Below are 16,983 nucleotides of genomic sequence, written 5' to 3'. Positions count from 1 at the left end.
TTACCTCCTAAAGAAGGCAGGACAAGGGGCTGAATTTTCACCCACAAAAAGCAGGCACTAGAGAAGCATGTTGTGGACTCGGTTCCTAAAAGCCCAGCTCAGTCCTGAACTGTTTTAGATATCTGTAAACAAAAGTGGTAGTAGTTCTCAACCTAGTCCTAAAGGAGTTCAGACGGCCAAAAAATGAGGAACAGTTCTGTATGTAAACTTCAGACTTATGCAGATGTGGGAAGGATGGTGTTTTCCAAACCGTGGTGGGGCAACAGTGGTGAACTAGGAGTACTCCCTGAAGGGATGTTCTCTTATATGAAGACATTTTCTCCCAATCATGTGGCACTGAATTAAGTAGGAAGCTCCAAATGCCTTTGGAGGTGTTCTCCCCGAGAAGCAGGAAGAAAGCTAATGTCCCAGCATGTCTTTCAACGTCTGTTCCTCAATTTAAGAAGGGACTCATTTCTCTCAGCTACAGAACTTTCCTGCAGAAGCTGACCACAATAGTCCAAGAAAGGCAGTGGCCTATGGCTCAGAACTTACTTACAGAATCTTATTGGGGACGTGGGATTAGCATAAGCCTTACTAAAAACAGCTGTGTGCAGGCTCAGCGGTTAAGATGACTGCCAGAAAAGTACTGCTCACTTAACAGAGAATCTGGGAGAGATTTATAAGCAGGTAATTGGGTAGATTCTGAGCTCTAAATCCTCGCTCTAAATTGGATCTATCAAAGATGGCGTGGAACTAGAGCAGGATCTGTCTGTATCAGAGAGCAGTTTTAAACAAACTTCTACTTCTCATGGGGTGAGAAGAGCAAATTCCACCTTGAAATGTTTCAGGTTAATTTGGGTATGCAAAAAGAAACCCATAAATGGGGCCTCCTCTTGCCCTTGGCATGCATGTCCTTCCTAAGCAGGACAAGAATGTGGCATCGTCCAACTGGAACTCTCTGTCAAAGTTCAGGATAGTTCATCTCAAAAGACACTTTCTTTCCAAAGGGAAAATGGAGCCAGCCTGTAAGGATGCATTATTCAGAACTAGACTCTGCTGACTACATTGGTTAGTTGTGGTCTAGCAATGGAGGGATGAAATAGAAGAGGCAGTGAAAGAAGCACTAGCATACAGAAAAGCCAATGGGAAAGGACCAGCACCAAGGAGCACCTGTAGCAAGAAGATACTGCCTTGGGCTCAAGCATGCAAAGGAGCTGTTCAGATGTGTCCTGAGAGAGGCATCTGTGTGACAGCAACAGCAGTGAGCCTGCCCCCCCTGCCCACATGCAGTGAGGGTGGGGTCGAGGGGGGGAGGGTTCATGCATTCCAGGTTAGTATCTTCCTTGGCCCTCATGCACCCACATGCATCGTGTATGAAAAGGAAGACGGAGAAAAGGGCCCATCCAAGGCAGATTTCCTCCTTTGTCCAGCCATGCTGCAAGTACTCAACCACTAAACGAATACTGTAGAGCTAAGGTCATTTCCATATCTATATTCACACATAAACTTTTAAAAAAACTGGTTCTCCACCCTTGTATGCAAAGACACAAAAATTCAAAGGGGCCTAGGAACTGTCTGGTTCCCTCCCAGGTCTCACAGCTTCCCCTCTTCTTCTGTCTTCCCTCATACTCTGTAATGTACTTATAATTATAGAATAAATTTCTGGATTGTACAAAACCTATGACTCACAAGAAGCAAGGCCAGAAGACTCAATGGTGCTGGTAAAATTACTTGAAAGCCATTCCGGTGTGTGTGTGATCATGAAACCTAAAAGTGATCTATCTGATTTGGGTTTCTAGGCTGCAATTCCCTCAGCCTAGTTCTCCCAGTTCTCTTGGGAAAATTCTGGGAACTGAAGTCCAAAAGCACAAAAAAGCACACCCTTACTGTTACCAGAGAGAGTTCTTATACTGGTGTGAGAATGATGTTTTTTTGCAAAACTATTGACAATTTTTTACTTTTTTGAGCAAAATTGTCCCTTATGCACAAAACTGTACAGCCTGAACAACTGTACAAATCGCCGAAAACTAGGTGGCTGCTATTTTATTTAGGAATTGAAGCCCTTAAGGGGCATTAATGCCATTTTATGCAAATTATAGACACCTTAAGGAATTTCTTTAAAAAGAGCTCTTTGTTTCACTCTTGGCTGGAGATGAGGAATCTCATAAGGTATTAAAATTCCTCTTTGGGAGTTTCTCATCTTGTTGAGACTGCCTAAATAGACAAAAATGAATGATTCAGTGAGTGCTCCATACATCTTGGTTCCATTTTACATGAGCTATGAAGTTTTAAATCAGTTTCTTTCCATGGCAATGACTCAGCCAATTTACTCCCCTTCTGAACCTCAAGAGAAAAACATGACCTACCACTAGGCAAAGAAAAGAAGAACGGTTTGCTTACATCCACATCACAGCGCTCTCCAGTGTAGCTGGCACTGCACACACACCGGTACCGGTTTACTGAATCTTGGCAGGTCCCTCCGTTCTGGCAGGGGTTGGGGTCACATTCATTGATGTTGATCTGGCACCTGAAAATAAATTGAGGGCAACAGTGAAACCATGGCCTTAAAGAGATGGTGATGCAATAGAATTTGGGGGTGGGGGATCTGAGCAGGCCAGGGAAGAGGGATTTTTTTTTTTGTCTTAGCATTTTAATTAATGAGCATGGAAAACTTCTGTGGTGGCTGCTGGCCTTGTGGAAGACACAGCATCAATGAAATTTTGCGCTCTCAGCTAGGAAAGAACAATGTCTGCTGTGGAACAGCCAGATGGCTCTCTTGTTAAACAGGGAAGCTAAAAAGGTTCCCCTTCTGAAAATCATTGTCTTGCTTGTGTCACAGTTCTGGCTCTCTCTGAAATTCCTTTATGGATCTATCTGTCTTATTAACTGGTGAAAAGAATCTCTTGGATCTATCTATTCATCCATCTATGCACACTGTGTGAATTCCAACCAGATTTTATTTACTAAAAGTATTTATTGCTTTTTTGCCCACCAGGGTTCTCAAGAGTATTGTAATGAAACTGTTTGAAACATTTTTTTTTTTAAAAAAAACCATTTTGAACAATTTTAGTCAGTTTTAAAAGGGGTTTTAATGATCAACACCCTTCAAAATAATATAATCTTGGTTGCCTGTCCGAAGCTCAATAGGGACACAGTCATCTCAGCTTCCTTTGGGAGGGAGTTCTATAGCTGAGGTGCTGCTCTTGCTGAGGATGCCTTGGGTTAAAAATAGTTTGCATGTGAAAACAGCCAAGCCAAAATAATATTTTGGAGGATGCCTTTGCTATGAGGGCTCTTCGGAGGACTGATGGGTGTGTGTGTGTGAAGGAACTCCAGACTTACTTTCTCCCTGTGTAGCCTGGTTTGCAGGTACAGTTGGCTCCCCAGGGCCCACTGATACATTTGCCCCCATTCAAACAGGTGAAGTTCTTGCCACACTGTTCAGGTGGGAATGGCCACCTGGTAAAAATGAGAAACAACCACAGTAAGGATCATTATGAAGCAACCAAGGAGAGGTTTCCAGACAGACGCACACGCCATGCCTTGTTCCTTCCTGCCCCACCTGCTGGACAGTGCTTACTCGCAGAGAGGGCCTGTGAACTGGGGCGGGCACTTGCAGGAGTAGCTGTAGACCCCATCGACGCAGGTCCCTCCATTCTGGCACTGGTGCCTTATGCAGTCGTCCACGTTGATCTGGCAACGCTTCCCAATATAGCCCTTGTGGCACTCGCACTGGAAGTCTCCCACCTCATCCCTGCACTCCCCGTGAAGGCAGGGGCCGGATTTGCAGTCATCGATGTTGTTCTGGCACAGCAGCCCCTCCCAGCCAGGACTGCAGGCACAGCTGAAGGCATTGAAAAGATCCTGGCAAGAGCCCCCGTGCTGGCATGGGCTGGGGGAGCAGACCTCTGCCCCGTGGCAGCCAAGGAGAGCCTCTGCGCTGTTTATCTGTAAGAACTGCTCTGGCTGGGGATATGTGTTGGGCATAGCCAGTGGCAGAAACACGCCGCCTATATCTGCATGTCCAAGGCAGCCTGTGAAGTTTTCGCCTAGTATGATAATGGTCTTGCTTTTCAGGAAGTCCAGATTCCCAGCATTCCCGTCAAGGGTTGTGTTCATGGAGCTGTCCAGACAGAGGTGCCACCTCGATAAAAGGGCTGACGGCTCTTCCATGGACAACACAAGCTCATGCCAGGAGCCGTCTGAGACAGACACTTCGCTCAGGAAGTTCACTCCCTCAACACCGTTCCCACTCCTGATCTCCACCAACAGAGATGAGTTATGAATTGCCACCAAGAGAGAATCTATCTCTTCTACAGCTTGGAGCAAGACAGCATCTTCATCCCGTGTTCTGAAGTCCAGGCGGAGACTGTGCAGAGCCCTGGTGATGGTTGCGTTGGTGGAGAATTCAACTGCATTATGCTCGTAGAAGGTGGCATTGGCCAGACCTGCAAAGAGGCAGAAGAGGAACACAGTGGTCAGAGAACTTGGAGAATCAGCATTGAGAGGGTGGCCTGCACCGAACTCTGAAGAGCTTAGCGAAGACATCTACTAGGAACAGATTCTCTGGGGATGACACTTGTTAACCATTATGATATGGGGAGGAAGGGGTGGAGCCCTCCTCTGCTCTAGTAGTTTTTCTAGAGTTGCTTGCTGTGATTAATTAACGCTTTCTGATGCTTTTATTGTGGACACCAAAAGAGAAGTATGTACTTGTTCAGTGTGACTGGAAGGTAGCAGTATAGTTTAGGCCAGTGGCAGCAAACCTTTTCGGGCTTGCGTGCACAAACTAGGGAAGAAAAAACCCGCCAGTTGGCAGCGTGCCACCGCAGCGGAACCAGAAGTGGCAGCTGAAGGGGGAATCCTGGGCACAGATGTGCCTCGAGACCCCACTCTGGATCCGCCGCCAGCACCAGCTGCTCCGGATCCGCCTGTTGAAGCGCCACATCGCGGCTGCAGTTGCCTTCTCAGGTTTGGCTGCATGGGGAGGGGGGAGTAGTGATCCAGCAACATATGGCCTGCGTGCCTGCAGAAAGGGCTCTCTGTGCCAGCTGTGGCACGTGTGCCATAAGTTTGCCATCGCTGGTCTAGGCTAACTACAGAAGTTCCAAACAGATAAAGAATCTGTATGTATGACTGCACAGAGAGAATAAAGAAATTTCTGAGAAACATGTATGAGTCCATTTGACATGGATGAGTTACCACCACCCCCAACAGACTCCAACCTTCTTTTGTATACACAGTTGGCCCTTTAAAGGGCAAGCTGTATTTGGTGGAACTGGGATCCTTTTCAGCATTAGTATTTGTACCAGATGAGGAGCAGAAGGATGGGATTTGTGCAAAGTTCTTCAGACCCCACTTAACCTCATAAATTGAAAGCCAAATGTGTGATAGGCCAAAGATCCCACAGCGGAACTCACAAACGTAGCCAGACAGGACATCAACGCAGGTTGTGCCTTGAGGACATGGCTCACTTTTGCACCACACTTTCTCCTCACAGTGCTTGCCAGTGAAGTCGCTGGGGCAGCTGCAGTTGAAGTCATTCCAGGTGACAGTGCAGTGGCCGCCATTGAGGCATGGTTCAGACTGGAAGACAAAAGAGAAACTTGATCAGGGAAGAAGATACCAGCTTTCCAGCAGTGGAGATGAAATGGAGACATGCACCTCTGAAGGTCTAAGGGGTGAGAAAGGTGGATGGATAATGAAGCAGCAGCAGCCACTGGACAGGGGGGAAAATAGCTGCATAGCAGGCAGTTGAACCTCGAACTTCAAGCAAGAACTTTCTTGCCTTCACTTATACTCTGGAGACTAATTTTTGGCTTTTTTTCTGCTTTTCATTTCATTTCCTGCCCAAGTGTGCTTCTTTCTGCTGCAAAAAAACATCCCCTGAGGTAGACAGTAATAAAGACTCGGGAGATGATGAGCAAGATACCCTCCCTACAGCTCTGTTTTTCCCCATTGCTTGTGAGGATTGCAAAGGCTAGAGCGATTGGCAAGAACAGCCATAGTGTTTCATGGAACCTGTTTTGAACATCTCAGGGATATCTGACTGGCCAAAGTTGGGAAATCAGAGCTGGGCTGAAAAGGCTTGATGCGGCATAGCATTAATGATCCATTAAGGAACCCCCCCCTTTTTTTTTTAAATTAAGGTCACAGAAGCATTCTTTCCATGTGTGGTGTAAGTGAGCTGAAGTTGGACAACTGTCTTTAGCAGTTGCCTCTTACCTTGCATGTATCATCTGAGACACACCCTGAAACAACATTAGTGGGATGCCCCACATACACCTCTTGCAGAAAACTGTTATTGGCTGGATGTGCAAAAAACTGCAGCTGGTGATGATTGAGCTGTACATCCTGAAGGCAGCCTTTGAAATGCCCTCCCCAGTTGCTGATGCTCTCTTGGTCCGGGAGCCCACCTATATTAATCTTGGAGCCAGCGAGGACAGGAGTCACCACCAGAGGTCCTAGTGTCTCCTCTCTGTCTAAAAGGATAGCGTGAGCAAGACCGTCCTGGAAGGAAAGCATTACAAAGTGCTTTGTCCCGTCAGCCAGGTATCCAGAAGGCCCAACAGGAGCAGCAGACGGTGCCTCTACCAGGAGCTGCCCATCTTTCAGGTACACGGTAAGGAACATGTCACTTGGGTTGCTGATCTGGAACACCAGGCCACTGGGCTTTAGAGTCCGGATGAAAAATGATAGGTTGAGGTTCACTCCAAGATTGTTGCTAATTGTAAAAGTGGCAAAGCTCAAGGAGTTGTCTTGGCCAAATGTTGCTGCAGGAGATTCTGAGGAAATATAAGAAAAAAAAAATGCCATGTCCAAACTGAGGGGACCAAGGTGCCCTGAGAGCCTACCAGGCTAGGCTTGGCCCTGATACTGTACTTTTGGTGGTGGTTCTTCAGGATATAAGAACAACCAGACCCTCGCATACCCAGGCTGTGGCAACAAACCCTTGAGGGCTGCATGCAATTGCCTGTCCTTGAGTGTTGGCGACAGCATTTAACCTTCGTGACTTTTTAAGCCCTCTCTTTCTATTGTTCTCTGGAAGAGTCTGCTAGCAGGGCCTGAAGAGCCAAGGAAAGTATGATGCTTGCCTTTCAAGGTCCAGCATGTAAACTAGGAACTGCCCCGCCTCAAAAGCCAAGATCACCTTCCCAAAGAGGTTTTTGTTTCCTCACCTCCCTCTCAAAGGGGCCAACAAGAGACCAAGCTTATTACTCACCATAAGAGCACATCCGGCCTTCATAAGGCCGAGAACAGTGGCAGCGAAAGTCCGCCCAGAGATCGATGCACTGGCCACCATGTGAACAAGGCTCAGAGAGACACCACTCCGTCCTCTCACAGCCAAGCTGGAATCCAGAAGACTGCAATCCAGCCACATCCTGTGGCAGGACAATCTTCGTGTCAATCTGCAAGTCTTCTAAGCAGCCGATGAAACTCTTTGTGGGACGAGCCACTAACTCCTCATCAACTCCCCCAATATAAATTTGCAGGAAGGAGGGCAGGAGGGAAACAGGGACTGTCTCTCTAAGAGGGTGTCTGAACAGACAGACACCTGCCTCACAGGATTCATGCCACAGCCTGAGCTCAAGAGAATCTTGCAGAAGGACCTCAGCTTTATGCCACTGGCCATCATCCACCTGTGGTGCGTCCATGGTAAAAGATGATGTGGCTTCATGTATCAAAAATGTGACACGCAGAAGTCCTCCAGAGAGCTCCAAGTAAAGGTGTTCCATCTGGTGGCCTCGATAGAACAGAATGGCATCAGGAAGGGTGGTCCGGAACCGGAGCGACACGCTGGTTAGGGGACCCCTTGCTATGTCACTTGGGCTCTCACTGTTTGCAGACATGTTGATAAAGAGGTAAATGCTTGATGTGAAGGAGAAGGTGGTTGGTGTGGAACACAGGGGGCCGAAGTATCCAGGGCGGCATCGACACAGGTATCCGTGGACCTCAGACTTGTAGGTGGGGATGCAAAAGGCCTCGTTTTGGCAGCTGTGACTCTGGCACCCAGTGAGCTCCACAGAACAGTTCTTCCCACCCCAGGCAGTGCCGTCTGGGCCAAGGATGCAATGGCAGATGTAGTCAGCGATGCCATCCTCACAGGCACCCCCGTTTTCGCAGGGGTTGTCTTCACACTCATCAATATCAGTGGCACATTCAATACCTAGCAGAGAGAAGGTAAGAACAAGTTAATGCAGAAATCAGGTGCTGAGACTGCGCATATATACACAGCAAGGAAAACACACATATCACACACATACACACAACCCCCCACTTAAGAAGCTTCTTGTCCCTCCAACCCCCTATCACAGGTTCCCAGTAATCTTCCAAGACAGCTGCACAGATAAACAAAGTCTGGATTATTCAGCTTAATAGTATTAAACCCTGCCTGCAGGTCTGGAAGGAACCAGAGCACAAAAGGCATGCAGAACATGCTCCTCCTCCTCCTCCTCCTTTTCACTTAGGCAAGGAAATATAAATGGGAAAGATCAGGTACAAGTTGAACTTCCTCTGTTGCATTAGACAGATTGGTAGTAAGTAGATTCCTTCACATCCATGTGATGGAAAACAGGATTTTTCTTTAACTCCGTCTTCAACAGCTTGAACTTCAGAAGGCAATAATCCTGTTTATTAGAGAAAAGTGCTATCATGCCACCTAATGGTTGTATACAATTTCTTTTGCCAACAAACCTAGGTTTAGATAGGATATTCTGTGGTCATGCAAAGTCTGCATGGGATAATAGGTTGGCTGCAAAACAGGAGTGTATAGAGAATGGGGCTTCATTGCTAATTACTTTCCCTGCCCAAAGATCTCAGCTCCTGAATGAAGAGTGTGTTTTGGGCCAGGAGGTCTGGAGGGGAGAATTAAAAACACATCCTCCCACCTTCCTGTTAAGGCCAATTGTCTTTCCGTCTACTACTCGGGTTCCAGGATGTTACCTCTGGGGCATGCACTGTGTGCTAGGGAGTAAATTAATCCTCCTGGTGATCGTACAACCTAATATCGATAGCTAATTAAGAACAGAACCTCCCCCTGGGAAATGAGCTGTTTTGATTTCTGCCTTGTTTGTTTGGTGTGGTAGAGAAAATATAAGTTGCCACCACAGATCACACTGAGTCTCAGCTGGTTGTATCTGCTGTTTTCATGTGTCTATCCCATTCAGACAGAAATTGAGTGAGAGGAAGGGTGGGTGAGAGATGGCTCACCAACAAGTGAAATGGAAGAAGAAAACTTTCCCTCAAAAATGGGGAAAATCACACTCTTCTATCAGGTGCAGCACAGCCAGAAGTGTCCTGAAGAAATTAGACTTCCTCTTACTTCCATGTGGACAATTAAGATCCCCTCACTGGGAGAAATAAATAAATAAAATAAACAGAGGGCTGATAGACTTAAGTGCCTTCCCTACATTCATTCCCTTTGCCTGGTTTCAACATTTCCCCTCAATCCAATCTACTTTCTTGCCAATGTGATTCCTCTCACTTGGCATACTGGAATATTCATGTCTGTTCCACAATAGTTATACTAGTGAGTAAGCCATTAGAGTAGAGCTGCACTGCTGGAGTGTTTCTGAAGGCAAGAAAACAGGGCAAGCATTGTGTGTGTGTCAGGTCACTTCCCTAATGATTTATGCCAGAGAGCTTATCCCCAATCCACAGTTGCATTCCACACATCACACACACAAATGCAACAGCTGCATGAATTGCACTGAGACAGGAACGGGTACCAGTGGAAAAATATGCAGAACTGCTTAAAAGGAAGGAACCCCATGCAATGACTGAGCAACAATTGCAAAATTATGCTAGTCAAACAAACATTGCCCTGTAAAGGCCCCAAGTCACTTCATTTTTCAGATGCTTCAGTGTGGGGGAGAAAGGGGTCTTAGTAGACCTGCCTATATTTACATATTCATTCAAGGCAACTCCTGCCCCCAATCCGGAAATAACAAGATTTTGCTTTAGGCTTTTGCAGTCAGCCAAAATGAGGTAGGCTGCTACGTGCCAGGAAATAACCTATACTCCCTCCTATGGGAGGCAGAGTGCTTTTGGAAGCCTGATGCAGAGAAGGAGGCAGGCAGCATGAAAAAAGAGCATCTCTGCAGCATAGTTTCTTTAAAATCAAAGTATACTAACTTTTGTGCACAAATGCATGCACTTCAAGCCCCCTCCAAAAGTGTGGAGATGGAAAAAAAACATCAGCTTGCTCCTGCCAATCTGAAGCACCTCCTATCCTAAAGCCAAAGGAGAACCTATAACTTTACTTTCTATTTCTGAGAATCTAGTTCTCAACCACAGGGTTATGCTATAGTAGGTACACTTATATACTGCCCAACTTAGGGAGAATACTACTCAGGGTTGGTTATAGAAGGATAAACTAAAAATTATTATAAAACCAACAAAAAACAAAATTTGTACCATCCCGCCAGCTGAATAAATAATATATATAACTACAATAAGAGGGCAAACACCTAATGGCATCTACTATAAAAATAAAAGCCCTAATAATATAACCACATAAAGTAAAATACTGTATAACAAAACATGACACAATACAGAGTAGCAAGTATGGAAGAACATCACTGAAGGACTCCGTAAACAATTCAGTTCTGATAGGTTTTCTAAAGTTTTGGAGGGAGGAGCCATGTGTCACTTCCAGAGGAAGTCCATTCCAGAAAGAGGATGCCACCCCCAAAAATGGAACAGAAGGAATAAAGATGAGAAACACTGGCCCTTTCCGGAGAGAACCTGCTTTACTGCTTGGAGTCACACACACCGTTGGCAGGATGCTGCGGTGAATGGGTTCTGAACTTGCAGTACTCTTCCCCCTATTGTGTTGAACACGGAATTGCTTTCAACCTATTGCACTTGTATAGTTAAACGAGGCAGCCTCCTTTAACCCCCCACCCCCAGTTGGAAAGCCTGAATCCCTTGTTGGTGGCATGGGTAAACCTCCCTTGCTGTGGTATTCAGAAGCCAGTCAGAAATGACAAGTCATCAGGGATTAAAAAAACAAACAAACCACCACACCGAAGATGGCTCTTCCTTCTATTCTCTAAGCCACCAGTCTTCAACCACAGCCCTGATGTGCTGCATGTATAGGGCAAAGAATTAAAAAGCAGGCCCTCAAATGCTTGCTTGAAAGAAAACTGTGTTCTGCCTCTGAAACAGTCAAATGTTACAGTTGTGTACAGTAGGGTGTACACCAAAGGGAAACAGAGGCAGTTGTTCTCTCCCAAAAAGTGTGAATTAATAAGAAATTTGCCTTTTTGGTGGGGTGTGTGTGTGTAGAGAAGTCCTTGGTCATCCATCTCTTCAAGCCCGCCCATTCTGGGGAAGAATCTGGACTATGCAAAGCCTAATTGCCAGAGGAATTGCTGCCAACACAATTCTGCTCATGCTTAACATGTTAAACACACAGCCTCCTCTCCCTTATTTGCACCTCTTTCTTCTGATAGCCCCCGGGAGAGCAGCCCCAGACTATAGGGCTCCAACCAGAGAGAAATAACTGCTCCCCCCCCCCATTTTGGTGAGTCTGTTGTGTTTTTAGTTTTCGCAACAATTCCTACTCCCTAGAAAAAGGAGAATTCCCCTCCTCCCAGAGTTGGTATAAGAAACATCACATGAGGGAGTCAAAAGTGCATTTGACCGTGAAGCCAAAGCATGAAGCTGAAATCACTTTCCAGCGCTCCAGGCACAGCCAGTAACAGACACACCCACAGTGTGGAATCAAAGCAAAACTTTCCAAATACCAGTGAGACCGATTGATCCTGGGAACACACAAGGTACCTCCTCTTAAAGATCCTCCTGCATTTATTTACACAGTCCAACCCCACCCAACCTACCTACCCCCCCTCCCCGCCGGCCACCAGAAGAGTCCACCCTCACACTAGGACAGGATAAGACCTTCCACTTCTGCCTCAGCAGCCTCTGTCATTACCTGCTAGGAGATACATGCCACTCATGAGGATGCCAACCAGCATGGAGTTCATGGCTGTTCCCTTGCAACCATGGGTGTTGCTCCCAAGAGGAAAAGCTGGGGGGCCAAAGCTCAGCTAGACCGGGAGCCGCAGTGTATGTGCGCACTCCTGGGTGCCAAGCAAGCAAAAGGGGATTGGAGATGAAGCCAGCCAATATAAAGCCGGTGGCTGGCGCTGCAGCAGCAGCAGCAGCAGCAGCAACAAGATCTAATCCATCTCAGCTCTAAACCTCCCCAGCTGGCTCCTATCACTGCTGACAAGAATGTTTGTCTACCACCTCCCCTGCGGGGCAATGGTGGGGAGAGATGGTGGTGTGGGGGAGTGTTTGTCAGTCCTGTGCCCCCTCCCCTCTCCCTGGCAGGCCTTGTCCTCATTTCATCTTATTGCTTAGAAGCCTCCCTTTAGTCGCTGGGCAGTGTATGGTCTTCCTGAGGCCAGACTGTTGGGAAATGGGTTGATTCTGGGTTGTTTGCATGAACTGTTTTGTCACACAGAACCCTTCACGAAGGGTTGATGTGACTGACTTGCCTACATAGGTTGGCTCCCGAAACATGCCTATTCTGTCAAAGCAAAAACAAACACCAAAAGAAGGACACAGCCATACCACTTCCCTGCCTTCCATGAACTAAACTAAAAAAACTGAAGGCAAATTGGGGAACTTGAGGTGGGGGGAAATTCTTTCAACAGGCACCAAAGCTATCAATGCCCCCAGTCTGATACAAAAACAGGCACTGCAAGTCAGGAAGGACAGCCGGATAAACAACCCTGCCAAGTGCTTAGTGTCAAGGTTTGCAAGGGAATGTTGTGTTGTTGTTTCTTCCCCTTCCTGAGATGCTTATTCAAGTCCAGGTCCTTGCTTTTAACAGCACAAAATCCTACCAGTATTTGGCCACAATGATTTGTGAAGACTGAACTTTAAGGGTTCAAATACCAGCAAATCAACTTTTGGAATTCACTGACGGGAGACATGAGCCATCTGAACACCTGGACCTGGTGCTGAACTTAAGTTATTGAAGTGAAATCAAAAGGACCACTGCCACCTTTTATTCTGGTAGAGTTTCTACATCCCCATTTTGTTTCTCTCAGGCAGAAAGGCTGTTGGAGGACAAGAGATATATCTTAGCTTGAAAACTGGGCTTTGAAAAGAGATCACAGAGTCATCCAAGCGCAAACCTCTGACCCAAGAGGACTGATCTGGCCACAGCCCCCTGTCACAGATCATCCCAAGCAATCCAGGCCAAAGGATGCCATAAGCAAAGCAACTGGCTCCAAGTGACTCAAGCAAGAGGGCCAAGACACATGCTATGAGGGATGAAACATGTGAATCGGGTTGGACCTAAGGAACTACTGGACTGGATAACCTCCGACTGGAAAAAGTAAGTACAGTAGATTGTATTTGAGTTTCTTAAGATGTGGTTTTAGTGCATCCCTTGTTCCTGACCTCTAAACCGACCCTTTGTTCAAAGAGGGAGCTCCTCCTGTTGCACTTGCCCCACATGGGGGAGGTCCGTTCCTCATGCAAGCTTGGCATGACTGTTTACATGGCAATCAGGCCATACTTCTGCTGGTTCTGGCCTTTATGTCTGCTCTCCCTAAACTGTTGAGAATAGGGCATCATAGAGGGAAGAGCCTGCCTGGATCACAGGGGTGGATTGCCTTTTCCCACGAGGGCCTTTTTCAAGCCTACAGCTCAAGGCAGACCACAGAAGCTAGAGAAATGCATAATAGGAATATTATGGAAGCTTCATGAAGTTGCTCTGTGATCCTAATGTGAAGTAATAAGCTGTTTACACAGCAGGACCAGACTGGGATTAATCAACAAAGCAGGAAAGATTAATTGCTATTATTTCCCCGTCAGCTTTGCTCCTCCACAAGCTCTCTTACTTCTCACTGAGCAAGGGGAGATGCAAAATTTGACTCCTACCCGCCACCTGTTGTTTGCAACCAGGACCTAGAAGATCATGGTTCCCTACAGTCCCACACAAGACAGAGGACTCCGTGAGGTGACATCCACCCCACTCCAGAGGCAAAGTCAGTATCTCAGAATAGACTTAGAGCAAAATTATAAGTTGAAAGAAAGAAAGATTTGTAAAGTGTTTTCCTGTCACTCAGCATCTGGTATAGCAAAACCCATTGTCATCCACATTTATTGTTTGGCATTAACACCGGCCACCCAAGTACAAGCCTGCTTAATGTAACTGCAGAATCTGTATCGCAGAGTGATGGCGGATCCTTTCCACCACAGCCACATTTCTAGCTCTTACACCTGGAATATCTGGGTTAATCTCATTAGCACATTGGTCAACGGTGTGAAGCTTCACAGTACTGTAATAGCTCTTCCTCCCCCCCCCCCCCATAAGAAGAGCCCTGCTGGATAAGACCTAAGGTCTGTTTAGTCCAGTATTCTGTTCCCAGAATTGCCAAGCCACTGCCACATGGGAGGCCACAAGGACAGCTGCACCCACTGTGTGGCACCCTCCAGCAATTGATCAGTCAGTGGCCCCCAGTCTCTGATCCTGGCAGCCTCATGTCTTTCTCAATTACATTACAGAATGATCTTGCTTTGTATACGTACATAGATCTATCTCTCTAGTTAAGTTCCTGTTATGCAAAATTCGGACTAACAAGTTTGGATTGGTTTCTGACTCCACTGTTTTGCTTCGCAATTTTGTTCACCCTAGCTTTCTCAGTCCTTCCTTGATAAAAGCATATAAATAAGCAATACAGAAATAAATATATCAGACCTACACACTGCTGGCCACACTCGCCTACATAGAGATAATCTGCCTGAGCAGGGAGAAGCTTATTTGCCAGCATGTGGGTACCAGGCTATAAGACACAAGTATTCCAGCTCTCTACACATATGGATGTGAATGGAATGCTATGTGGATTGACTTCTCAAAATATTTTTAAAAACCTACATAAGAACATGACCTCTATTTGTGCAGAACAAGCTCACGTTTAAAAATCTTTTGCAAACAGGCTTCTTTCTATCTGGTGATGTTTCGGATTGTGTCAGTATTATTAAAAGATAAGCCCAGGACATCATATGTGTAAAAAATGGACTCATTTTTTGAGTACTATCATTTCTTAAGCCGAATGGTATTACTCATGCACAAGGACGAGGTATCAGTAGACCTGAGAGATGTCAGGATCTTTGCAGAAATTCTGTTTTTAAAAGGAAAAAGAAAAACTCTAAAAGGAGAAAAGCAAAAATGACTGACTGTTAGTGGGCTGGAACCCTGAACATCTCTACTCTGTAGTAGCTAGTTGCAGTTCACACTTGCAATTTCTGAAGAGAGCGTCAAAACTCCATGCTTGTTAAGTAGCTACAGGGCAGAAAGGAGTCCCCACACTCACCACCTACCCCATTCCTAATGCAGGACAATATTGGTCTAAGATGTCATGCTGCCTCATTCTGTCTAATATTAGGAGAGGCTGCATGTATTCTTTATTATTACTACTGTGCACGTTCCTAGACTGAGTTGTATTTGAACTGCAAATTCGCCTGGAACAGAATGAGTCATTTTCAGGAAGGGATCTAATAACCAGCTCATCTCAGACTTTGTGATTGCTCTGTCCACCACAAGATGGCAACCTTATAACACTGTTTCACGACACAAGTTGCTTCGTTCCACGAAACTGAGTAGTACAGTTATGGAAGTACAAAGCTAAAAGAACAAACAATTTTCACTTTTGGTGACTCATCAGTACAAGACAGAGAAGGAAGAGTGTTCCTTAAACCTTTATAAAAAGGTCTTATTTGCACTGAGTCAAGATAAAATTAAAAAAGGGGTAGAGTGAAAAAAAAATTAGTGCCAAAGAAACGGGAGGAAGCACAAGATCAGATGTGGACCTTGTTGTCCTTTTAAGCCAAAGCAGAGGAGTAATGCCACTTTCTGAATTGGGCACAAAATGCCATTTCAACAACATGAGACCTTAACAAAGGAGGCACCTCAGGATTACAGGAATATCTGAGTAATACATTACCAAGAGTAAAGTTCACCCGTATGACTCAAGCTTCAGTTGCACAAAGGATCCCACAAAAACAAATTCTCAGAGTAAAGTTCAAACATTGCCCACATTCAGAATTTGGAATTAACCTTGTGCAGATTTTCATTTTTCAGATCCAGCCAGCAAACTAAAGAAAGGACAGTAAAAGAGAAAAAGCAGGCACCCTTTCCAGGACACTATTTGACCAGGAAGTTATTATCCAGCTCTATTGACGTCATTAATTCTTTTCACTCTTACCTGAATAGCCTGGCAGGCAGTGACACAGATAACTATTCACCAGATCTATACAGCTTCCTCCATTCTGGCATGGTTGGGACATGCATTCGTTAATGTTGATGGAGCAAACCTCTCCTTCAAAGGTACCAAACATAACTCATGTTAGATTTTACGTATTTTTTTCTTGTTGATCTGAAAATCTATGACTAATACATTTAGGTAGTTATATATGAGGCACCTAGTGTAGTTCAGCTGATAGAGTCAAACTATGATTCATGAGATCTGGGTGTTCAAATTCCTCTTCAGCCATAGAGAGTCACTGGGCTCAGCAATGTTAAAATGCTCACATTGAAAATCCTACTAGAACCTCTGGGACATTCTTAGACTGGCTTCAAGCATATTTTTGTTTGGTCTGTTTATGGATATTTTATTTTTATGACTATAAAGATGAAAACATTTTCTTATGGAAGTTTACATTAAGGCTTAACCCTTTGTGAATAATTAGCTTTAGCCTTAAAAATTACACATTAAACAAGTGAATTAAAATTATGCCCACACATTAATTCTTGCATAATAAAGATACCGACCTGATACAGTAATAAGTTGCAGCACACAGAGATTACTGGATCACATAACTAACAAACTCTTCACATTTCCCTCTTGTCAACTGTCACCTCTGGGAAGTTTAGTCAAGAAATTGTGGGCTACGTGGCACTGTGTTGTGTGTATGAGTGTGCGTTATGTGCCATCAGTTTGGAACCAACTTGTAGTGACCCGAATAGGGCTTGCAAGG

The 16,983-nt window shown here is 45.5% G+C and overlaps 1 protein-coding gene across 3 annotated transcripts in view; it reads right to left on the bottom strand.

The window, feature by feature from the left end:
• The window catches only part of CRB2 (crumbs cell polarity complex component 2), a 79,040-nt gene that overhangs the window by 4,381 nt on the left and 57,676 nt on the right, over nucleotides 1-16,983 (bottom strand). For all 3 annotated transcript variants that reach the window (XM_072984986.2, XM_078382669.1, XM_072984985.2), the window contains 7 exons: nucleotides 16,212-16,325; nucleotides 7,205-8,149; nucleotides 6,208-6,767; nucleotides 5,403-5,568; nucleotides 3,563-4,430; nucleotides 3,325-3,441; nucleotides 2,383-2,509 (listed from right to left, as the gene is read on the bottom strand). In XM_072984986.2, the coding sequence (XP_072841087.2) occupies nucleotides 2,383-2,509; nucleotides 3,325-3,441; nucleotides 3,563-4,430; nucleotides 5,403-5,568; nucleotides 6,208-6,767; nucleotides 7,205-8,149; nucleotides 16,212-16,325 (2,897 nt within the window). The remainder of the gene's footprint in view (nucleotides 1-2,382; nucleotides 2,510-3,324; nucleotides 3,442-3,562; nucleotides 4,431-5,402; nucleotides 5,569-6,207; nucleotides 6,768-7,204; nucleotides 8,150-16,211; nucleotides 16,326-16,983) is intronic.

Source organism: Pogona vitticeps, chromosome ZW-PAR (genome assembly GCF_051106095.1).
Source record: "Pogona vitticeps strain Pit_001003342236 chromosome ZW-PAR, PviZW2.1, whole genome shotgun sequence".
NCBI lineage: Eukaryota > Metazoa > Chordata > Lepidosauria > Squamata > Agamidae > Pogona > Pogona vitticeps.
The sequence above is the reverse complement of the archived record's forward strand: the minus strand, read 5'-3'. Positions and strand labels throughout refer to the sequence as shown.